This window comes from Vigna unguiculata, chromosome 5 (assembly GCF_004118075.2).
Source record: "Vigna unguiculata cultivar IT97K-499-35 chromosome 5, ASM411807v1, whole genome shotgun sequence".
NCBI classification, from domain to species: Eukaryota; Viridiplantae; Streptophyta; class Magnoliopsida; order Fabales; family Fabaceae; genus Vigna; species Vigna unguiculata.
The window spans coordinates 10,252,033-10,274,036 of NC_040283.1; the positions used below are offsets into that span (position 1 = coordinate 10,252,033).

At 30.1% G+C, this 22,004-nt stretch overlaps 2 protein-coding genes and 1 pseudogene across 3 annotated transcripts; all 3 read left to right on the forward strand.

The window, feature by feature from the left end:
• The first annotated feature begins 6,078 nt into the window (after nucleotides 1–6,078).
• On the forward strand, nucleotides 6,079–9,648 carry LOC114183829 (E3 ubiquitin-protein ligase AIRP2-like). Of its 2 annotated transcripts, none has more exons than XM_028070983.1 (5): nucleotides 6,079–6,651; nucleotides 7,784–7,928; nucleotides 8,264–8,330; nucleotides 8,467–8,701; nucleotides 9,230–9,648. In XM_028070983.1, the coding sequence occupies exons 1-5, from the start codon at nucleotides 6,530–6,532 to the stop codon at nucleotides 9,408–9,410; spliced, it is 750 nt and encodes a 249-aa protein (XP_027926784.1). In that variant the 5' UTR covers nucleotides 6,079–6,529; the 3' UTR covers nucleotides 9,411–9,648. The 2 variants fall into 2 exon arrangements, with proteins under 2 accessions (XP_027926784.1, XP_027926783.1); XM_028070982.1 differs by having other exon boundaries at nucleotides 6,090–6,651; nucleotides 9,191–9,625.
• A 1,629-nt stretch (nucleotides 9,649–11,277) lies between these two features.
• LOC114184008 (mitochondrial inner membrane protease subunit 2) lies at nucleotides 11,278–13,855 on the forward strand. Its single transcript, XM_028071234.1, has 5 exons — nucleotides 11,278–11,420; nucleotides 12,031–12,200; nucleotides 12,286–12,358; nucleotides 12,750–12,915; nucleotides 13,573–13,855. The coding sequence occupies exons 2-5, from the start codon at nucleotides 12,047–12,049 to the stop codon at nucleotides 13,681–13,683; spliced, it is 504 nt and encodes a 167-aa protein (XP_027927035.1). The 5' UTR covers nucleotides 11,278–11,420; nucleotides 12,031–12,046; the 3' UTR covers nucleotides 13,684–13,855.
• A 997-nt stretch (nucleotides 13,856–14,852) lies between these two features.
• LOC114184840 lies at nucleotides 14,853–18,076 on the forward strand (annotated as a pseudogene).
• The last annotated feature ends 3,928 nt before the right edge of the window (nucleotides 18,077–22,004 follow it).

Below are 22,004 nucleotides of genomic sequence, written 5' to 3' on the forward strand. Positions count from 1 at the left end.
ACTGACTTCTGTGGATGTATCAGTTAGGTTAATCCTGCTATCTTTAGTCTAAAACAGTTCGTTAGTCTGTCTTCATAAAAAGTTCATTGATTCACCTTTTGAGGGAGATATTAATGCTGATTTAATCAAATTAATTGCCCTGCATAAAGATGATATGGAAAACGAGTGTATAGGGTGTTAAAGCCTAGCTTCATAGTTGACAACTTTTTTGGCTTGTGGTCATTCACTAGCAGTAGCATTAAAGAGAATTTGATATTATGTACTTTCTTTACTAATGTGGAAATATTCCTAAATAGCTTACTTAACTTCAATTCTTAGCTCTACCATCAAAATAGGATGACAAATGCTCCCATGCACTTCCAAAGCTGAATTCTGCAGTGCAATTTAAATCTTCAATAAGATGGTGTTCAATTTTGTATGCAATAAGTTACCTAGTCATCTAATGATAATATTTTAGCAACAATCCAAGCATTACCATTGTCTTTGTAGTAATTATTAAATGCACAAAATAGTTTTTCCATTTTAAAAACAATGCCAAAATTTTAACTACCTACATTATTGAACATTCAATTATCATCTTTTACTCTATGAAGTAAGCAGAAAAGCACGTATCTGTCTTAACAATAAAGCTAAAGCTTTTACCCCTTGAAATTTCACCTCCTACCCCATCAAACAATTTCCGAAAAGTAATTTCCAGAATGGTTTATTATGTTCCGGAAAATGAATTCCGGATGTGATAAAATAAGTGATAGGGTGTAGGAAAAAATTATAGGGCGCAAGAAGCATTACCACTACTAAAGGACAAGTGTGGCCTTGAACCGAAAATCTTTTGGAAAAAAAAATATATTTTGACAAAATTTTATTTAACAAATTTTGACAAATAATTATTTTTTAATAAAAAAATTATAAAACTTTATTATTTGTTTGTAAGTTTTATAAAAAAATTACTCTATTTAATAATTACGTTAATATTGTCAAACAAAATATTTGTAAAAAAAATCATTTTTCGTTTTGGAAATGGTAAACACTAAAATTGTGAAACTATAAAAAAGAACTAAACCAGAAAAGTGTGGAAGAGAAAAAAGTGAATTATGATGTTAGCACAAGTGCATATTAGGAGTAGGAAATATATTTTAGATATTATTACCCTCTTTGTTACTTTTTTTTGGGTGTAGGCAATTATACTTTTGGTATTTTTAACAAGTAACAATAAATATTATATTTATTAAAAGTATTTTTACTAGAATATACTTACTTTTTCCATAAATACATTATTCTTACATACTATAAAGATACACATTAATGTAATATATTTGTTGTAAATTAGAAAAAAAGTTTTCTGATAACACTAGTCGATTTAGATTAGTAAAAACTAAAATTGAAGTCACTTTAAAAGGGAGGAAATGTGTTGCTTTGATGACATATTTCACCTTTTAATTATCATTAATTTATAAATTTTACCATTTAAGTTTTCTAAGTATATTTTATCATCAAAGTTTTCAATTTTTACATATTTCACTTATTTGTTAAACCCTGATTGTGAGTAAAGAACCATAAAAGAAAAAGAATCAGAACATCATTATTTTATTATAATTTTTTGGATTAAATATGTTTTTCTCTTCAAGTTTAAGTAAAATTTAAAATTAGTCAATTTTTAAAAATTTTAACCAATTTAGTTATTCATCTTAAAAAATGCGTGAATTTAGTTTTTTTAACTAAATTTTGTTAAATTTATTTGACGTTTCAAGCGCATTTCATGACAATATTTGAATTGTTTACACCGTTTGACACATTTTCGCTGCAATGTTAACTCAAAAACTCAAATATTATAATAAAATGTATTTAAAATGTCAAATAAATTTAACAAAATTTGGTAAGAAGGACTAAATTTACATATTTATAAAGATAAAAGACTAAATTGGTATAAAATTTCGAAGATTGACTAATTTTAAAATTCACTTAGTCAAAGGATAAAAACATATTTAACTCTAATTGTTTAAAATGACATTGTTTGATGTTTCCACTTTTGATTTATTTATTAAAACTTTTTTCATTTCATCATCTTCTTAAAAATCAAATACAAACATAATTTGAATGATAAGATTTAAAAAAAATAGTTGTCTGGTAAAACAAATACTTAAGTTTATAATATTAAAACAATATTTGGTTGGACATGTAACACGTTTCAATGTCTAAGTAGTTTTCTTCATTTTTCAACGGTCTTTGTTGTTGCTGTTCCTCAGTTTTTAGTTGATTTTGCGATTTTCTTACTATGAAAAAATCTCTATTTAATTTTTTTATATTGTACTTTTGTATGTATTTAAAATACATTAATTTTAATATTTAAAAAAATTAAAATCAGTGTATTCTATAATAGCATCAAATAAGAGAATCTGGACTATAATAAGACATTGTTGATTTTCCTAAATTTTCAATCACAAAACGTGTATCATAATTTCCTTAATTTATAATAAAGACGAACTATATGCTCTTATTATTACATATTTTGAAACTATTTTGGTACATGTGTTACACTCACAAACATTCCTGTGTAACCTAAAAAACTGAACTTTGGATAGAGTTTGAATTCACGTTTGTCATGTATACACGTGTAAAAGAAACGTATATTTGTTAATATACAAGAAAAAATTGTTATGTCAATTTTTGTTTCCATCACACTGAGTTAGTATGTTCCAGGCTTGTAGCAGTTTAGTGCAAGCAACACATAACATAACTTCTGTTGCCACCTTTTTATATTATTCTTTGCTTTTCCCAATCTCTCATTAATGAGGGTGTTACCATGTCACCATCAACAAATCAAAATTGTTTAAAGGGTCATTTTCTTCATTTAATGATCACTTAACCATTTCAAACACAACTAGATTACAGTTGAATTTAAATTAAAACAAATAATTTTTTATTATTATTATTATTATTATTTAAAAATTGAGTGATATGTTTTAGGTTAAATATGTCTTTTTAAGTTTAGTGAAACTGAAATTAATTCATGTGAAAAATTTAATATATTTTGATTATTAGATTTTAAAAATAATGATATAATTATTTTTATTTTAATTATGATATAATATATTTTTTTATATGTCAGATGTATTTCATGTCAGTATATAATTGTTTATATCGTTTGACAATTTTACACTTAAATATAAGTTGAAAATCGTATTTGATGTAAAATTTTAATACAATTGAACTAAAAAGATTAAATTCATTTATTTTTAAAATTTGAGAACCAAAATATATCAAAGTTTCAAATATGAACGAATTTTAATTTCACGTCAAAATTCAAAAACAAAAAACATATTTAACTTTATAATTTTAATTTCTTATATTCTTTTTATTCAATTGGATTTCCTTATATTCTAAATAAAGTCAATTTGATCATTCCCTTAAATTAACTTTAACATTTTTAAAAAAAGTATTATGTTTCAAAATTTAAATCATCTTTTATCTTAATATCTCTCTTATTTAATAATAACATTTCTCAAATTTTGATAAATATCACCTTCTAAATGTCATTAACACTAATTTAATGAAAAAACTAAATTTACTTAAATTAACAAAACTCAATTAAATAAAATAATAAAATTCAAACTAAATCATATAGCTTAATATAAAAAACAAATTACTGATTAGTCCATCTTGAAAATGTTCTGTATCCAATAAACAATGATTTTAAAGATGCACGGTTCAAGAAACGTAGCTTCTTGAACAATTGGTTCATCACGTTACTTGCAAGTATGATCCAAAATTAATCTTTTCCTTTGGCAAGGAATCCATCAATCCAAAATCGTTGTGGACAAAACCAAAAGTTGCGTTAGGATTATATTCCGTCGTGGCGTGAAGATTAACTAACTAAACTTTATCCAACAAAAATTAATGAACAAAAGGTGTTGCATCCTTCGCAACTGCTGTCAATAATTTAATTACCAACAAATCATTCTCCGACACTCCAATCTCTTCCTTCGCTTTCGACGGCAAAGCAAATCCAACACAACAAATATGGATAACACCGTCGTTACAAACACTTTTTCTTAATACTCTTCTTCTACACATTTTTTTCAGCATTTGGTGAATTATATGTGGGGTCTGCTAAAGAGAGAATTATTGAGTTCAATTTACGAGATTAATATTATTTAATTCCCAAAATTTTAAGATAATAAATTTAAGAATATTTTATACGATGTTCAACTTTTTTATTTGTATTTAATGTGAAATTTCCACTCCCACTTATATTCTCAATAATTTATAAATTGTATGAAATCTTATTTCATAAATTTGTAAAGTTAAGTATAAATTTATTTACTTAGAATTCTTTTTATATTTTTAATTATGATAAATCTTATAATTAGGATATTTTTCATTTAAAAGATAACGAATTATATTTTACAAAATGATTTGGGTAGTAGATAAAACTATAGACTTAGTATTTCTCATTAAAGTAAAATGTAATGTCATTTAAATACGTGAATTTATATATAATTCAACTCTATAAAATTACTTAAGATGGATTTTTTTTATCTCAGATATATATTACCACTAATGTATTCTAGATATTACCACTAATGTATTCTACAAAACTGTGTTCACAAAAATAAATTTGACTATAAAAAGTTCATAATAATCTATAATTTTCAGTTAAACGTGTTCAATTTTGACTTTGAGAATGATGTAACTTAAGCAATTGTGAACATGAAATAAATCAAGGGTTAAATATGTTTTTGTCTCTCAATATTCGGTAAAAATTAGAATTTGTCTATCTTTAAAACTTTGATCCGGTTTAGTCCTCTAACTTTAGGAGTGTATGGATTTAGTTCTTTTCAACAAATTTTGTTAAGTTTATTTAATATTTTAAACGTATTTCATGATAATATTTGAGTTATTTACACAGTTTGACACATTTTTGCTTCAACATTAGTCAAGAAACTATCATGACATCTGTTTGAAACGTCAAATAAACTTAACAAAAGTTGGTTAAAATGACTAAATTTACGTAATTTTAAAATTGAGGGACCAAATTGAATCAAAATTTTGAAGAGGGACTAATTTCAATTTTTATTAAAAATGAAGAAATAAAAACATATTTAACCCATAAATAAATAAATAAAGAGGAAGCTTGGCTACATAGAAATTGCTTAATTTAGTGGATGAATTTTACTAGTACTTTGATTTCAAATGTTAATCTTTGGGAGCAAGGAAAATATTTCTTGTAACACTAATATGTCCTATCATTTCACTTCTACTATTACAAATATGTTAAAAGTACACGAAAGTAATTAAGAAAAATCTTGTTACGTAATAATTAACGACGACTATATTTAAATTTAATTTTTGTGTATTATCACTGTTAAAAAAATAGACTGACTTTGTCAACGGTAAAAAATAACCGTATTATTTGTTACTTTTATAGATAGTTATTACAAAATTTAATAAATTTATTATGTATAGCAGTTTGGGATAATATAATAATAGAAAAGATTGTATAGTAACTAAGAATGTATAAATTGCTTTTTTAAAATAAACTTTTTACTATTTTATAAAAGAAAAATATTTTAATTTGTCTTTATGGTGCCAAGACGATATGATTTTACAATAATATGATATGATTTCTTTGTATTGAAATTACGTTACTCTGCATTATTATTCTGTATTGAAGTCGTATTACGTTAGTATAACTTTAACTCGTATTTTTTTTTTAAAGTTACACCAGATTAATAATTTTAATATTAAATTACCCTAAATTGATTAAAAATCTATATTTTTTTTCAAGAAAAATAGAAAATAATACGTATACAAATAGTGTAGCAAGAGATAAAAAGAAAACTTTAATGAATAACAAAACAAACAACCATTATGCTAAGCACTTTGTTAATTGTCCCTAACTAACAACGATTTTGTTAATTATGGTAAATTATGATAGTTTATTGAAAGGAAAGAAACATATAAACTGTTATAAAAGGTCTGAAAATACATTAAATTGTTACAATAACTGTGAGTACCTACAAATTCTGTGAGTAGTATATTAAGAGATGGAGAAAATTTATTAAGCAAAGTGTCGGAATAATAATTCCATTCCAAGAGCTAAAAATCAAGAAAGAAATTCTCGTGGAAACGTTTATCACGGGAAACTAGCAGAATGAATCTTGCATGAATCTCACGAAGAAAAGAGAAAAAAGAAAAAAAAGGTATAAGTGTTGTTTGGGTAATATTTTAAACAAACTCACGATCATGACGAGATATACAGCTACTTATATGTATGTACAAATACAACACGAACGAGTTACGTGTTGCTCAAGCGAAAACCCAGCAAAATTTCCCAACACCCTTTTACCCTCTCTCTCCATCTCAAACTGCTGAAATTTATGATTAGTTTGGTACGAGGAACGGGTAAAACGGGGTATTTGTTGGGTTTCATAGAGTATTTCCAATAGAACTGTAGTGCTAGGAAGAAGGGTCACGGGATTTGTTTGTGGGTTTATCATGTTACTTGTTGTTTTCTTGTGAGAGTTCATGAATGGGGTTTGGTCTGAAAAGGAGGAAGAAGAGAGGAGAAGCAGAGGAAGAAGAAAGGATGCGCAAGTCTTTCAAGGATTCACTCAAAGCTCTTGAAGCTGATATCCAGTTCGCCAACACACTGTAAATTTCCTTTTTCCCTTTTCTCTTTTCAATCTAAAACCCCACAAGGTTTTTCTTTTCATTCAGTCATTTTGAATGCTACCCTTTTCCCAAATATCTTCCTTTTTTGGAGAAGATGCTATCTTTCTGGATTCCAAATTGTGGGTTCTGTTCTAGCTTATGATGGCTGCAATCATGTATGGGGTTTTCCTTTTCATTACAGTTTGGTTCTGTTCGTCCTTGCATCTTACAATGTCATGGTTTTGTTTTTCTCTTTTTGTAATAATTTCTTCCTATGCTTAAGCTGGTGTAAAAGACCAGTGAACTGTGTGTGCTCTTGAAGTGGAGAAGATAAAATAGGAAAGTAAGTTCAAGGAAAGGAGAAGAGGGTGTGTAATATAACCATTAAATATGGATTAAGAAAACAAAAACACAATTTTCTATTGAACTTTCTTTCAATAAAGTTTTCGTTTTGAAGGAGACTGAGCAATTCAATTCTTTTGGTGTTTTCCCATTGGGAGGCAAGGATGCCTCAGTTTGTGGCATTGTCACCTCCTTTTGTAAAGAGGATCCAATAAAGTTAATTAAAGTACACCCTTTTTCATTTTTTTTTTGGTAATGGTGGTGCTTCTTTACCAAGTTCAAATTCCCTGCAAATTTTTGACTTACTTTAGCAGACAAATTTTTCAATTTTTGAACAGTGCCGTTCAAAAGCATAGCAGATTACTGTGCTACAAGGCAATGAGACATGTTTGAATACTAACTTCCAATTTTTTGTGCATTTTAAAGCTGTAAGATGACTCACCCTTTTCAATTTTTTAATTTTAACATTATTGTAGTGTAGACTTCTTTTTGAACACATAAACTATATATAAGGTCAATTTACAATATATAAGCAAGTGTAAACCTCATTTTAACAAGTTGACTTTACAAGCTGATTTTGTAAGGTTGAAAAATGCTTAAAATTCATTTCTTAACAACTTCTATCATTAAAACAGCAAAATGAGATAAAGAAGCTTTTATGTACCCAGTTTAAATGATACATAGCTGCCCATTCTCTTCATTGTTTCATCCAATGTTAAATTTGTCTTGAAAAACGTTCATTATCTAAGCTTTTTAACTCATTCTTTGTGCTAAATATGGTCTTAATCAGAGCTTCTGAGTATCGAAGTGGAGGTGCCAGCTTCCAAATGAGATTGTCCTACAGCCCAGCTGCACAATTCTTCCTTTTCCTTGTTCAATGGACTGACTGTCACCTTGCTGGAGCCTTAGGACTGCTCAGAATTCTAATATACAAGGTCTTTTCCTGCTTTTTCCTTTAGCTTATTAGTATTGCCCTTTTCCTTTAAACATACCATTTTGAAGCATACTTTCCATACAAATATAATTTGTAAAATGTAGCCATAACCAATGTTACTATATTGTTCTCATGCTAGTGAATAATAAAGAAATTTTACATTATCATCCAATCATAAATCATGCTATAAGGTGAACTCGTTTACTTTCACAATGACTTCCTTAAAGTCATAGTAATATTGACTTCTGAATGCTTGATAATGTAGAAGTTTTTACACTGACAGAGCTTATTCATTAAACTCAAATTAAACTTTGATACATATTGGGTTCATCACAGGCTTATGAAGATGGAAAGACAACCATATCCATTTACGAAAGAAAAGCCAGTCTAAAGGAATTCTATGGTAAGTGAATAGCAATACTGGAATCATGCCATGTGTGCATTCATATGATAAGATTTGTTATCTTTACCTTAACTTTTCTGGAAAAGTGCTTCACAATCCAAATGTGATTACTTCTACACCCTGACTATAATAACAGGTGTGGTGTTTCCCTCTTTATTGCAACTTCACAGAGGAATCACTGATGTTGAAGACCGAAAACAAAAACATTTATGTGCTACTAAGTATAAGCTTAAAGATTTGACAAGCAAAGGAAAACTTTCTGAAGCTGACATCGAGAGAGAAGAAGAGTGTGGTATTTGCTTGGAGATGAATAGCATGGTTGTATTGCCCAACTGCTATCATTCAATGTGTATGGAATGCTACCAGGACTGGTAAGTGAATTGATACAACAATTTAGAGCAGAATAATTTTCATAATTAAGTTTGTGTTGTTTTGCATAGATTACACCTTCTCAGACATGTTGAACATGAATCTAATGTGAGACAAGGATTTCTGATAACCATCTTAAAAGTCATGGTCTCTTAGTGTTGGAAATCCAAGTGAGTCTAAGTCCTACACTGAGTAAAAATGAGGAAGTTAAGCATCATACAAGGATAAAGACCCATAAATTTATTACCGTAAGGTTTTGGTGACCGCTCAAATGAGTCCTATATTGAAAATGATTTGTAGTCAAATAATTGTTTCACCTCTCCAGAAACATTTTTACTTTAAGTAAAACAGAGATATGAGGTCACTACATTTTTCTTGTGTGAAATGTGCAAAATTTCTGCCAAAAGCCAAACTGTGTATTTATCATACCTGTTATTATTTGAGGGCATGCTTTTTTACTTCTAAGGATTCTTGTTTTTCTATTGGTTTAGGCATGAAAGATCTCAATCTTGTCCTTTTTGTCGAGACAGTCTCAAAAGAGTAAACCCTGATGATCTTTGGATCTACATTAGCAGCAATGAGATCAATGACTTGGCTTCAATCAACAAGGAGAATTTGAAAAGATTGGTCATGTACATAGAAAGTTTGCCTCTAATTGCCAGATCCTACATTCACCATCTCATATCATCACCGCTAGTGATTGCCAATTAGTAGAAAGCTCATTCAAGCCTATTAGTTTTTAATACTTATGATTCTCAGTTTGTGCAGGAATTTCTCCATTTGTAAATACTTGTTACCCTTGTGATCACAGTCCATATTATATACTCATTTCAATGGAATTAAGTTAAGGGTTCACCAGTACAAATATTCCACATGTCCATGACCATAACACTTATTTTGCTTTGCATTTTTGGTTTTGTTTTATGGATGGTGCTAGCAATATAAGTAATTAATTAAAGCAGAACTACATGCTCATTTTCTCTATGTAGGTATTGTTTAGACCTGTGATGCCTTTTTTGTTGTGGTGGATGAGACTATTCAGGTTGATCAATTTTATAAAGGTATCATTTTTATAGTTACACATTAAAAATGAAAATAAAAGAAGAAACGCCATTCTCGAAATATACTTATGAGATTTATTTGATCTCAGAAAAATTTAATGCTTTTTTAGTAATTACGAAATTATAACTTTATTTTTCATTTTGGATATTTTTTAAAGATTAGTACACAAATTTAGGAGTTTGGTAGCAAGTTTTATGTGAATTTCAAGTTTGGGAATGTTTCTTTCATAGGCTTGATTTATGTTTTAAAAAATAAGACTTTTTTTTTCCATTAATACTTTCTCATAGAATCATTCTTTTAGGAAAACAAAGTAGGAATTTGACTTTTACGATTTAAAAAGTGTCTCATCATAATTAAAATAATATATTAGTCCTCTAAAATGTGATAAATCATTAAAATTTATCACAAAAAATCTTCCGTTACTTTTAATTCTTGAAAATATTATATAATTTTTTTTAAAAATATTTATGGGAAAACAAGTATATTTTAATGGAATTCATGATTCTTTCAAAATATGTGATCTGTTCATATACTTTAATCCTCATTAATTTTTCAAAATTGTTATAACTTATATATGTAACTGTTCTTTAAGAAATATCCCTTTCATTGAATTTTAAGTATAATTGTTTTACTAGTATAATAGAATTGAGTTTGTAAAATAAATTAACAAAAGTAACAAACAAATATTCTAACAGAGAAATAAAAAACATAAAAGATCACTTAATTGAAATCCTATACTCGAACACTAAAAAATTTGGACTAATGAAGTCACTGAGATATCATATTAACATCCATAAATAAACAAAAATATTAAAAAAATATCAATTTAGTTATAATATATTTTAGGATTTTTATCGAAAACCATGCAAATTAAAAAAAAAATCGAGTGAAATTCTAGAAGTATTGGATATTTCGTAGCAATACATGTTATAAAAGAACTCACTTTGTTTATTTATTTAGATTCAGTATTTTAATACGAAATATAATTATAATTGTTAATTAAAATAAACATTAATACTGTGATTTTAATTTATAATTATACTATATTGTATTATTCTGTAAATAAATACATATTTTCTTTTTTTAAAATTGTTATTTTACGGTGTTTAGTTCTCATAAGGGCCCTTTTATTTATTTGTTTTAATAAAGTATTTTTGAGACCATACGAAGATGTAATTCATATTTTAGAGATTTTATATAAACGAGTTACCTTTCATTTATTTACGTTATTAAAATATATTTTATTTTAAAAATATATTATAAGAGACACAAAGTAAATTTTTTTTAAAATACAATGAAATAAAATATAATTTTCATAAGTAAAATTGAGACAAATCAACTTCTTGCTACTTTCCAAAAAAAATCATAAAACAAAAATATTATTTACACAAAATTAAAAAAAAAATCTTTTTACAAATTTTCAAAATTAATTTTTAGATGCTACATAAATGAACTATAATTAAGGAAATTAGTCACAATTTGGAATTGGGTATTGCAGCATGCGTGTAATGTATATTACCCACCTATAGGCCCAAACACTTCATTTCAACAAAAACCTTTAAATCTGAAGTCTCGTTCTCTCTGTTTAGCTCACAACACCATTTTCAGTTAATAAAACGAAGTTACCCTTACACCCATCGTTCCTCTCTTCGTTGCCTGGTAATTAAATCTCCCTCTTCTCTTTTAAGGGTACCCATATATTGATGTAAGATCTTTCAGCAATGTCACCGGATTTTTTTTTATGTGCTTTTGCACTTGTCCTTTTGTCTATGTGCTTGTAAGGTGTTTGATTAAATGCCTCAGTTACCGTTGTGTTTTCCGAAGTTTACAAGTGATAAATATTGCTACTTTCACTGGCTCTTCAAAGTGAACCTTGCAATTCGGCATTTTCAGAATGCCCAGTTGATGAACTTGTTCCATTTCTTCCAACCCTGTTGGGGGTCCCTATTGGATCACATTTCGCAGGGTTAACAATCATAGGAACCCGCTATATGCAGAAGCAAGGGAATGCGCACCTCTAAGCTTTAATGCTCTGGAAACTTGCCAATTTGATAGATTGGTTTGGCATTGAACATGTTGAAGATATCAATTCTTCTGAGTTTTATGTGCGAATTTTCTTGTTAATGTTTGTTTATTTATTTATTTTTTATATTTGAAACAGTACAATATTTTCTTGTAGTTTGTAATTTTGTAGTGTGTTTCACTTTCAATTGCTCTTTTATTGATGTGCTGTGGAAAACTGACTGCTGACTGTGGATTTTTGACATAGATGTGCACCTAAACACATGGGGTCAACCAGTTTTCTATGGAACTGTACTAAGAAGTTTGTCACAGCTGCTGTCATCACTGTGACTGTGACTGATCGTTTTGGGACAGTTGTTCCTGTTCGAGGTGGCTCTATGTCTCCCACATTAAATCCTAAATCGGGTTCTCTGATGGGTATTTTTCTTGCTGAAGGAGTTCATAAGAAAATATTACTTTTACAATTTCAGATTTTGTTGCTTGACCATTAATTACACTGCAGATGACTATGTTTTTGTTGAGAAATTTTGCCTTTTGAGGTACGGATTTTCAAATGGCGATGTGGTGGTCTTCCGGTACTGTTTTTTGTCCATCCTTTTCTAAGTATTGTATGCTTAAAATTATATGTGCATTTATATGCCGTATCTTCCTTTCTTTTATAAGATGTCTGGGAGATAATTTACCAAGTGACTTTAGAGTCTTGTGAATTATCATGTCTTTGGATTAATATTGCATCACAGTCGGAATTGTTGTCAGTTGTTGGTTTACTTTGTACCTGGCTTATTAATATTAATAGATTATTGTGATGTAACTTATATTCATTGGTTGGCTCTTGCTAAAAGTGATGCTAATTTTAAGATCTTGATCTATACTATTATGACAATTTATGTTTCATTAGAATCTATATTTGACACCTATTTGTTTTTTTTTTTCTAAGTTTTAATTGGCATTCTAAAACTTTTGTAGGTCCCCAACGAATCACAAGGAGACACACATAAAAAGAATAGCTGCATTACCTGGTGAATGGTATGGCACTAAACATAACAACGATGTGATTCAGATCCCGTTAGGACATTGTTGGGTTGAGGGAGACAACTCAGCCTCTAGCATTGATTCAAAGTCATTTGGACCGGTAAGTTGCTATTATCACTGAGTTTCTGGCATGATACTGTTATGATGTCCAAAATGAAGCAAGGAAAATAAGTCTCGTGTAAAGGGTCAATGCTTGAAATGAGAGAATACAAAATTGAGGAGGACTTCTGAATCGTACTTAGTTTAATATTGCATTGTGAGAAAAACCTTAAGATTTTTATTAACAGATGAGCAGAAGAAAGTACGGTTCATAATAATTACGGGGTAAAGCCTGACTAACTGGGCTTCTTTTGCTAGAAAAAGATGAAGATTTATTATGTATCAATTGCAATTGTGTTCACTTATTTTAAAGCATGGTAGAGCCGAGGAGTCTTTCTGATTAATTCAGGGTCATTAAATTAGATTAAATTACATTACATTGCTTAATGTTTTCAATAGTTTCACCATCAGATCAAGTTAATAGTTTACATTCCACTGTCTCAGCTTGCCTAGTAACTGTGTCTTTTGGTGCGCCTAGGCTTGACACTAAGCTAGTATATCGGTCAAATTACCAAACTCTTTGTAGTTAGGAAGTTATTATGTTTGCGTTGACAGAAAATATTTTCTAGTTGGCTGTTGTGGACTTTGTTTATCCTGTAACGTGGACTATGGTTAATGATTTTTCTTATAATTTTGGTGTGACCTGATGAATTTGCAGATTCCTTTGGCTCTAATTCGAGGAAGGGTTACCCATGTTGTGTGGCCTCCTCAAAGAATAGGAGGTGTCGAGAGTACTCCACCACAAAGATTATCTTCTGTAATAGAATAAGGCTATTTTCGTTTTTGTATATTTGGATCCCACCTCTATTGTTTAGTGCCTCAAATAATAGGTGTGAAAGAACTACTCAGAAGAATCTGACGTTCCCTTGGATGGGGGAAAACAGTTGTTATTTACTAAAGTGTTGTGATAACTAAAGAGAAAACGTGAATTGAAGAGGAAAGGATAAATCTTGTTATTTAAAATGAGCAGTAGCCGATGGCTTTTATAGCCTTTTATGCGTAATGAAGCAAAACAGAAAAACCACGTATCATGGCAAGTATACACGGAAAATAAAAACAATAAAAACCCTCAAGAATCGGGTTTATTAAGTATCATGGCAAGTATACACGGAATATAAAAACAATAAAAACTGACCCTCAAGAATCGGGTTTATTAAGAACGTAAATAACAAATAATAACTAATTGAATTAATTAATTTGTATGTATCTCATAAATTTATATATTTTAATCAAGTTTTACTAAAAGAATTGAATATTTAAAATATTTTTTACTTTTATCTAAGCATCCTATTATTTGATTTTTGTGGTCAACACCATTACTTATGAATTTTCATCCCTAACTCGATTTCTTTATTCATGGATCCACTTGTTCCATCCCCTTGGTGCACGTGTTCATTGATGAGTTAGAGAAAATAGAATAAAAATCATATTTTGACGTAAAATTCAAATAATAAAAAACTTACATTAAAAAAAAAAATTACATTGGTGAATTGAGATGTTCAAAGGGCAACGCTTTGATGAAGTCATAAAATGATCTTGCAAGAAGGGTAGAAAGTCTGAGTCAGCACTGCACTTTCTAATACAGATTCCACTTGCAATGCACACCACACACATTTTCTTTTATCTTCCACAAATATGGACGCTCTTCAACCAATCCTATCATAATTCTTCTACCATGTACACTGTTGGGGTGAAAGAAAGAGTGCATGATGTTTTACATATACCATCAAAGACTATAAACACGTATATAGTTGATTTATCTAATTTGACGTCATCTAAAATTGATTCATAGTTAATTTATTAAAAGGAATCAAACCAGACCCACTTTTCTCAATTAAGAGAAATTTAATGTTTATATTTTGAATACAAAAGCAACTAAACATAAAAGTAAACTATACCAAATGAATCAATTCAACGTAACTTCATTTGTCACTCAATCTAAAGAAAAACTAAAAAAGTAATAAAATTTACGAGCAACGTGGATTCTACCCATACCTCGTCGTGTTCAACCAAAATCCATAGTAAAAGATATCAAGCAGAGAGTCCAGTCCACATTGGTGAATAGAGATATGCAAAGGGCAACGTTCTGATGAAGGCATGGAATGAACTTGCAGGAAGGGGCACAAATTCTATCAGTCAGCACTGCACTTTCTAATACAGATTCTTCATGCAATGCACACCACACACATTTTCTTTATCTTTTGGAGAAACCGCGTCTTTGGACTTCCATTTTTTCACTGAAAAAGGTCGAGAAGAATTTTGAAAGGATATTTTCATTGGCCACTGTTATATATGCATTCCAACCAACAAATCTCATTGCCAATTTCATTCTTACAAATATATATATATAGTTGATGAGTTATCGGAGGCATTTGAATCTGAATCAATCAAGTATGGCCAACTGTGTTTGCAGTTTACTGCTTATGGCCTTCTATATGATGGCTGAGCTATCATCTGCGATTGATTCCATCAATCAGGAACGAGAGGCTTTGCTCCACAGTGGTTGGTGGAATGATTACCCAAATATCTCAGACCATTGTGATTGGGAGGGTATCAATTGCAATGAAGTTGGAAGTGTTACTGATATTGTGAGAGGTCCGTTGAGGATTCCTTCATCAAAAGGTTGGATTCATAAGTTGAACGTCACTGCCTTCCCCAATTTAGTGAAACTGGATCTATATGGAATGGGTCTCAGAGGAAGCATCCCCAAAGATATAGGCTCACTTACAAACCTTACCACTCTTGTCCTGGCCAACAATAGTCTCCAAGGTAAGTAATTGCAATTCTCTTCATATAAATTCTGTCAATGGAAGAATCTAATTATCTCTTTCTTGCTCTGATGATCCAATTGTAGGTTCAATACCAGCGCAACTTGGTAACTTGACACAGTTGGAGATGTTATCCCTTTCTGAGAATTCTTTATCAGGTTTAATTCCATCTACATTGGGTCAACTCATCAATTTGCAAATTCTCAATCTTGAATCAAACAAACTTCAAGGTAGGATTCCAACAGAAATGGGGAATTTGACAAAATTACAGACATTACATCTATCACGTAATTTATTCACAGGTTTAATTCCTTCTGCATTGGGTCAATTAGAGAACTTGATGGATTTCTTCTTTCAATCTAACCAAATTACTGGTCCTATACCTGTAGAATTTGGAAATTTAAAAAGTTTACAAACATTACATCTCTCAAATAATTCCCTCAACGGTTCGATCCCTCATACTTTAGGTCAATTGGAGAATTTGGTACATCTCTACCTTAATTATAATGAAATAGAAGGCCAAATACCAGAAGAATTAGGAAATTTGTCCAAATTAGAAATTTTGCAACTTTCTTATAATAGGATTTCAGGTTTATTACCTCCAAAACTTTTGCAGATGGACAAAGTGTTCTGTTTACATCTCTCGTCAAATCAGTTATACGGTTCAATACCATTAGAAACTATGAAATGTCCCCATACCGTTGATTTAAGCTACAACTTGCTCAATGGAAGTATAACCTCTCAAATTGGTTGTGTTAGTGACCTCAATCTTAGTCACAATTTCCTTGTTGGTGAGATTTCATCTCTTTTGAGAATGAGTTTTGTTCTTAGTCGATTGGATCTCAGCTATAATAATCTTTCGGGTAAAATACACAAGGAACTTGCTACTCTATCATACATAAACCTTTCATACAATTCCTTTGACTTCTCACAAGACCTTGACTCAAAATCAAACCTACCAGATTACTGTTTTTTTCAGGAAGACTCATTAATTGATGATAACGACATGCCCAATTTCACATACTGCCACTTGTTTAACCAGACAAATCCTCAAGATAGAAAAAGTAATCCCATGATCATGTTAATTGTTCTTCCTATCATTTTCTTCAATCTCTTAGTACTCCTTCCAACAATATATTGCTCAAGATGTATTCCTAAGAAAAAATGTGAAGGAATATCAACAAAGAACGGAGACTTGTTCTCTATATGGAACTATGATGGTAAAATTGCATTTGAGGATATCATTGAAGCAACCGAAGACTTTGACCTCAAGTATTGCATTGGAACAGGCGCATATGGTTGTGTTTATAGAGCACAACTACCCAACGGTAATATTGTTGCATTAAAAAAACTCCACCGTGTAGAATCTCAAAATCCATCATTTGACAAAAGTTTTCGTAATGAGGTGAAGATGTTAACAGAGATTCGTCATAAAAATATTGTAAAGCTTCATGGCTTTTGCCTCCACAATCGGTGCAAGTTTTTGGTGTATTCAATACATGGAAAGGGGTAGTTTATTTTATAATTTGAGTAATGAAGTGGAAGCTAAGGAGTTGAATTGGAGTAAAAGGGTAAATGTGATTAAAGGGATGGCAGAGGCATTATCCTACATGCATCATGATTGTAGCCCACCAATTGTTCATCGAGATATAACAAGTAGTAATGTTCTGTTAAACTCACAATTAGAGACTTATATCTCAGACTTTGGCACAGCTAGACTCCTTGATCCTGATTCTTCAAATCAAACCTTAGTAGTTGGCACCCGTGGCTACATTGCTCCAGGTGAATGATATTTTCTATTACAAAACCATAATATTTTTATCAATAATATATAGAATTGATGTAATAATTTATTTTTATAATTTGAGTTTACTTTCTTCTTTTTTTTTTCTAACAGAGCTTGCTTACACATTGAGCGTGACACAAAAGTGTGATGTTTATAGTTTTGGAGTGGTAACTTTGGAAACATTAATGGGAAAACATCCTGGAGAGCTAATATCCTCTTTGTCACATCCAAGAACTAAAAATATGTTGGTGAAAGATCTGTTGGATTCACGTCTTCCTCTCCCTCTCGAGAAAGAAGCTCAAGATATAAATCTTGTGATAACAATGGCATTATTATGTTTGTGCTCCAGACCAAACATGAGGCCATCAATGCAACAAGTGGCTGAAAAACTCTCAAGTTTCAAACTATCATTATCTTTATCTTTTCATGAAGTTTTGATCCATCAATTGATGAGTCAAGACATATGTCATCTTTCATTGAACTGTCAAGGATGAACTGTATTATGGCAAAGTTGAGAAATAACATTTTGCATAAGAACAGTCAAATTTCCTTGATCGAATAAAACAAATACATGTTATTGTTGTTTCTTTTCTAGTTACATTAATTACTTCACCATTTTGGTTTACCTTTATTTCTCTATATAACCCGACTTTTTTCATGATTTGGTGCGCAAATATCAATCTCCCCACGGATAAATCAATTGAATTGAAATTATTCACTATAAACTCAATGTGTACATATATTTTGATTAAAAATCGAAGTAGAGCAATTTATTATGAGAAAGATAATGATTTATTTTCCCATTTGTTTAATTAGTAAATTGAAAATAATACTTTTTTTTAAAATTGCTATTTATTAATTGATTAACATTAATTAATTTTCACAAGCATTCCACAATTTTTCATTGTTTTCCCTTTCGGTTAAATTTCTTTTTTGTCCCTTAACTTTCGGTAAAAATTGAAATTAGTCCATCTTTGAAACTTTAGACTAATTTAGTTCCAGATCTTTATAAATGTATGAATTTAGTTCTTTTAACCAAATTTTAAAAAGTTTATTTCACGTTTCTTAACTTACATTAAAGCGAAAATGTTTCAAACATCAAATGCTACTAAGAAACACGTTTCAAACATCAAATAAATTTAACAAAACTTGATTAAAATGACTAAATTCACACATTTCTAAAGTTGGGAGACTAAATTGAGTCAAACTTTCAAAAAATGACTAATTACAACTTTCACAGGACTACAAACATATTTAACATTTATATATATATATATATATATATATATATATATATATATATATATATATATATATATATATATATATATATATATATATATAATTTCACGCATCTAAAAGGGACTTTATAATTTTTTTAAAATTATTGTATAGCGTCGATTGAGCCCATGGTAAGCCCACACTACTTCTAACATCCCAATTTTTAGCAATTTTTTTAAAAAAAAAAAAACTACTAAAATTAAAATATTTTATTAGGAATATTTCTGAAAGTAGATAGTCCAATGTATATGGTAGATTAGTACAATCATATTAGATAGGATTACAATAATATCTCACACATAGTATCCTACTATAACCAAACTATACCTAACAGGATCCAATCTCGCTCAACTCCCCAAATTGATAGCGCCTCAACCACAAGAGGTACCACTATACCTGCATCTTCATCTGCTCACATAATAAGGTGGTCATTGCAAAAGAAAATAGACAACACAAAGGAAAGAACACAGAAGAAGGATAAGCTAACTTAATAAGAGAATACAAATGCATTATAAAATAGCCTATATGCATACAAAATTCCATATTGAACAAATATAACACAACCACGCAACATATCATATTATGAATCAAACTCTTATAGACTCAATATTATCCGGATAAGTGCTCTTGAGTCAGACTAGTGAAGTCATGCACCTATGGTGAAATAATGAAATAACTTGCTCTCCCTAAGCTACCACACACAGGGTTAATCCCTTTTACAGTCATAATAAAAATGGAACCACCCTTATGACAGGACCTCCTGGTTTTCTCACCACCTAACCATTTTTCTCTACGTGAGTATGAATAACTAGTAGAGTTTAGGATAACTGCACCAAAATGGAACAATACTAATTGTCAAGGCACACCTCAATGAAACACATCATCAATGGGATTTCCTCCCAAGGAAACACCTCACAAGAGTTCACGACATACCTTTGTTTCATAATATAAACCAATCATATAAATCTTTATCACATTTTTATATTCACATATCAACCAATTACAATCTAAAACATATACATACACAAAGTACATCAAAACGGCGAAAATTATTTCTCTAACCACAAACTTCAAAACAAATATCCCACCAGTCAAAATAAAGAATCGCATGTTTAGGATTAGCTATCAAAATTTCAACTTGATTTGACGGTTAACGAAGTTGGAAGCTTCATTTTACCAAGAAAACGCAGTGCTGAAAAATTGGGTAGCACCCAACGCTAGAAAGTGGCTTTCAACGCTAATCGATTTGTAAAAACGAGCGCTCAGCGCTGCCACATGAGGTTTAGAGTTGTATCAGATATCAACATCAATTTTGCACCTTTTGGCAATTTATAGGCTTATTTCATAGCTCAAATTGGCACTTCTCTTTTAGATGTTATTTTAAAATAGTCTTTAAACCATGGAGTTGATACCAATTTGATCAATGACTAAGATCCTAAAATTCCCAATTACTACTAATTCAAGCAACAATCATAGAAATCAAGAATCATACCTCAATGTAAAAATAACAACATTCAACCAAAATCATATCAATTCAGACCACCAACAATCCAAAGAGAATTTCACAAATAACAGATTACTCAGTTCAACACAAGCTTAAAGTTAACTTCCCTTACATGTTATCCAGCTTAAACCGCTCTAAAAACATCAAACACCACTAACTCCACAAGATGCTCTATCTACACATAGAAATATCATAAAAATGATCAGAACATACTGTTATGATCACTGATCAATAGAAACTCATACAGATGATGAAAAGAACGCATGCAAGTAGAAGATGACTCACATGCAACAGAAACAAAAAATAGACAAAAAAAGAGAGTTGAAACTCAACTTATGCAATCGAAGAAATTGATCACTCCAAATTGAAGAGTTCGCTACGAGGATCATTCCTACGGTCTCGATTCTTCAATCAGACGAACAGAGAGGAAGAACTCCTAAACAGAAGTCGGAGAACTCTAAAAAAGTAGTTTCTAGATAAATTGTGTGTTTTATAATAATAAAACTCGTTTAAACCATTCTATTTATACTAAAACATTTTAATATTAAAATAATCGAGTCTCACTATTTTTTGGTGCAATCCAATTGCAGGTTCATTACCACCGCAACTTGCTAACTTGACATAATTGAAGATGTTATCTCTCTATGATAATTCTCTAGTGGGTTCAAGCCCATCTGCATTGAATCGCTCTATCTTGATTAAAACAAACTTGAAGGTCAGAATTGGAAAATTTGACAAAATTAAACACATTATATCTCTCAAGTAATTTACTCACATGTTCAATTCCTCTTACTTTAAGTCATTTAGAGAACTTAACGTGTATCTTCCTTCAATATAACAAAATTATTGATCTTATAAGTAGAATTTGGAAATTTAAAAAGTTTACAAAGATTATATCTCAAATAATTCTCTTAACCATTCAATTCCTTCTCCTTTAAGTCATTTGTTACAATTTGGCACATCTCTACCTCGACTATAACCAAATACAAGGCCATATACTCGAAGAATTAGGGAATTTTTCCAAATTAAAATCTTTTCGACTTTCTCATAAGATTTCAGATTTAATACCTCCTAAACCCCAAACAAAATGTTCTTTTTGCAGCTCTCATCAAATCAGTTTTGTGATTCAATCCCCTTAGAAACTATGAAATGTTCCTATGTTGCAGAATTTGATTTAAGCAACAATTTATTCAATGAAAATATAACTTCACAAATTGGTTGTGTTAATGACCTTATCTCACTAACAATTTTCTTGTTAGTGAGATTCCATTTCTTTTGAAAATGAACTTTGTACTTCATCGTTTGGATCTTAGTCATAATAATCTCTAGTAGGGATGTCACAACTGAATTGAACTTAAAATTAGTTTAGACAAACTAGTTGGAAATTAAGTTGGTAATGGGCCTACAAGAAACCATTCTTTTATTTAATATCAAAAGTTTAACAATTTCTTCCTATACCTCCATACATTTAAACTCGCACTCCATAGAATTTTGAAATGACCCATTTACCATTATCTTCTTCCTCTTCCACCAACATATGCACATCCTTCTCTCCTTCTTCTTCCTCTATTGTCACTCTTTTATTCTTCCTTCACCTTTACCACATTTTTCTTCCTCCACCTTTACCGGCACCCCCACTCACCACCTTCTTCTTTCTTCACTGTCATCTTCCTCCACCCTTCACCTTCTTTCCAAAAAAGACATTTTAAATTGTGCGATGGAGAATGCATTTTTTGTTTTGAATTCTAGAG

Coding starts and splice junctions, on each gene's coding strand:
- LOC114183829 (XM_028070982.1), top strand. CDS start 6,530: ATGGGGTTTGGTCTGAAAAGGAGGAAGAAGAGAGGAGAAGCAGAGGAA. Junction 8,331..8,466: donor CAGTCTAAAGGAATTCTATG/GTAAGTGAATAG, acceptor CTATAATAACAG/GTGTGGTGTTTCCCTCTTTA. Junction 8,702..9,190: donor ATGGAATGCTACCAGGACTG/GTAAGTGAATTG, acceptor CTATTGGTTTAG/GCATGAAAGATCTCAATCTT.
- LOC114184008 (XM_028071234.1), top strand. CDS start 12,047: ATGGGGTCAACCAGTTTTCTATGGAACTGTACTAAGAAGTTTGTCACA. Junction 12,201..12,285: donor TAAATCGGGTTCTCTGATGG/GTATTTTTCTTG, acceptor ATTACACTGCAG/ATGACTATGTTTTTGTTGAG. Junction 12,359..12,749: donor GGCGATGTGGTGGTCTTCCG/GTACTGTTTTTT, acceptor AAACTTTTGTAG/GTCCCCAACGAATCACAAGG.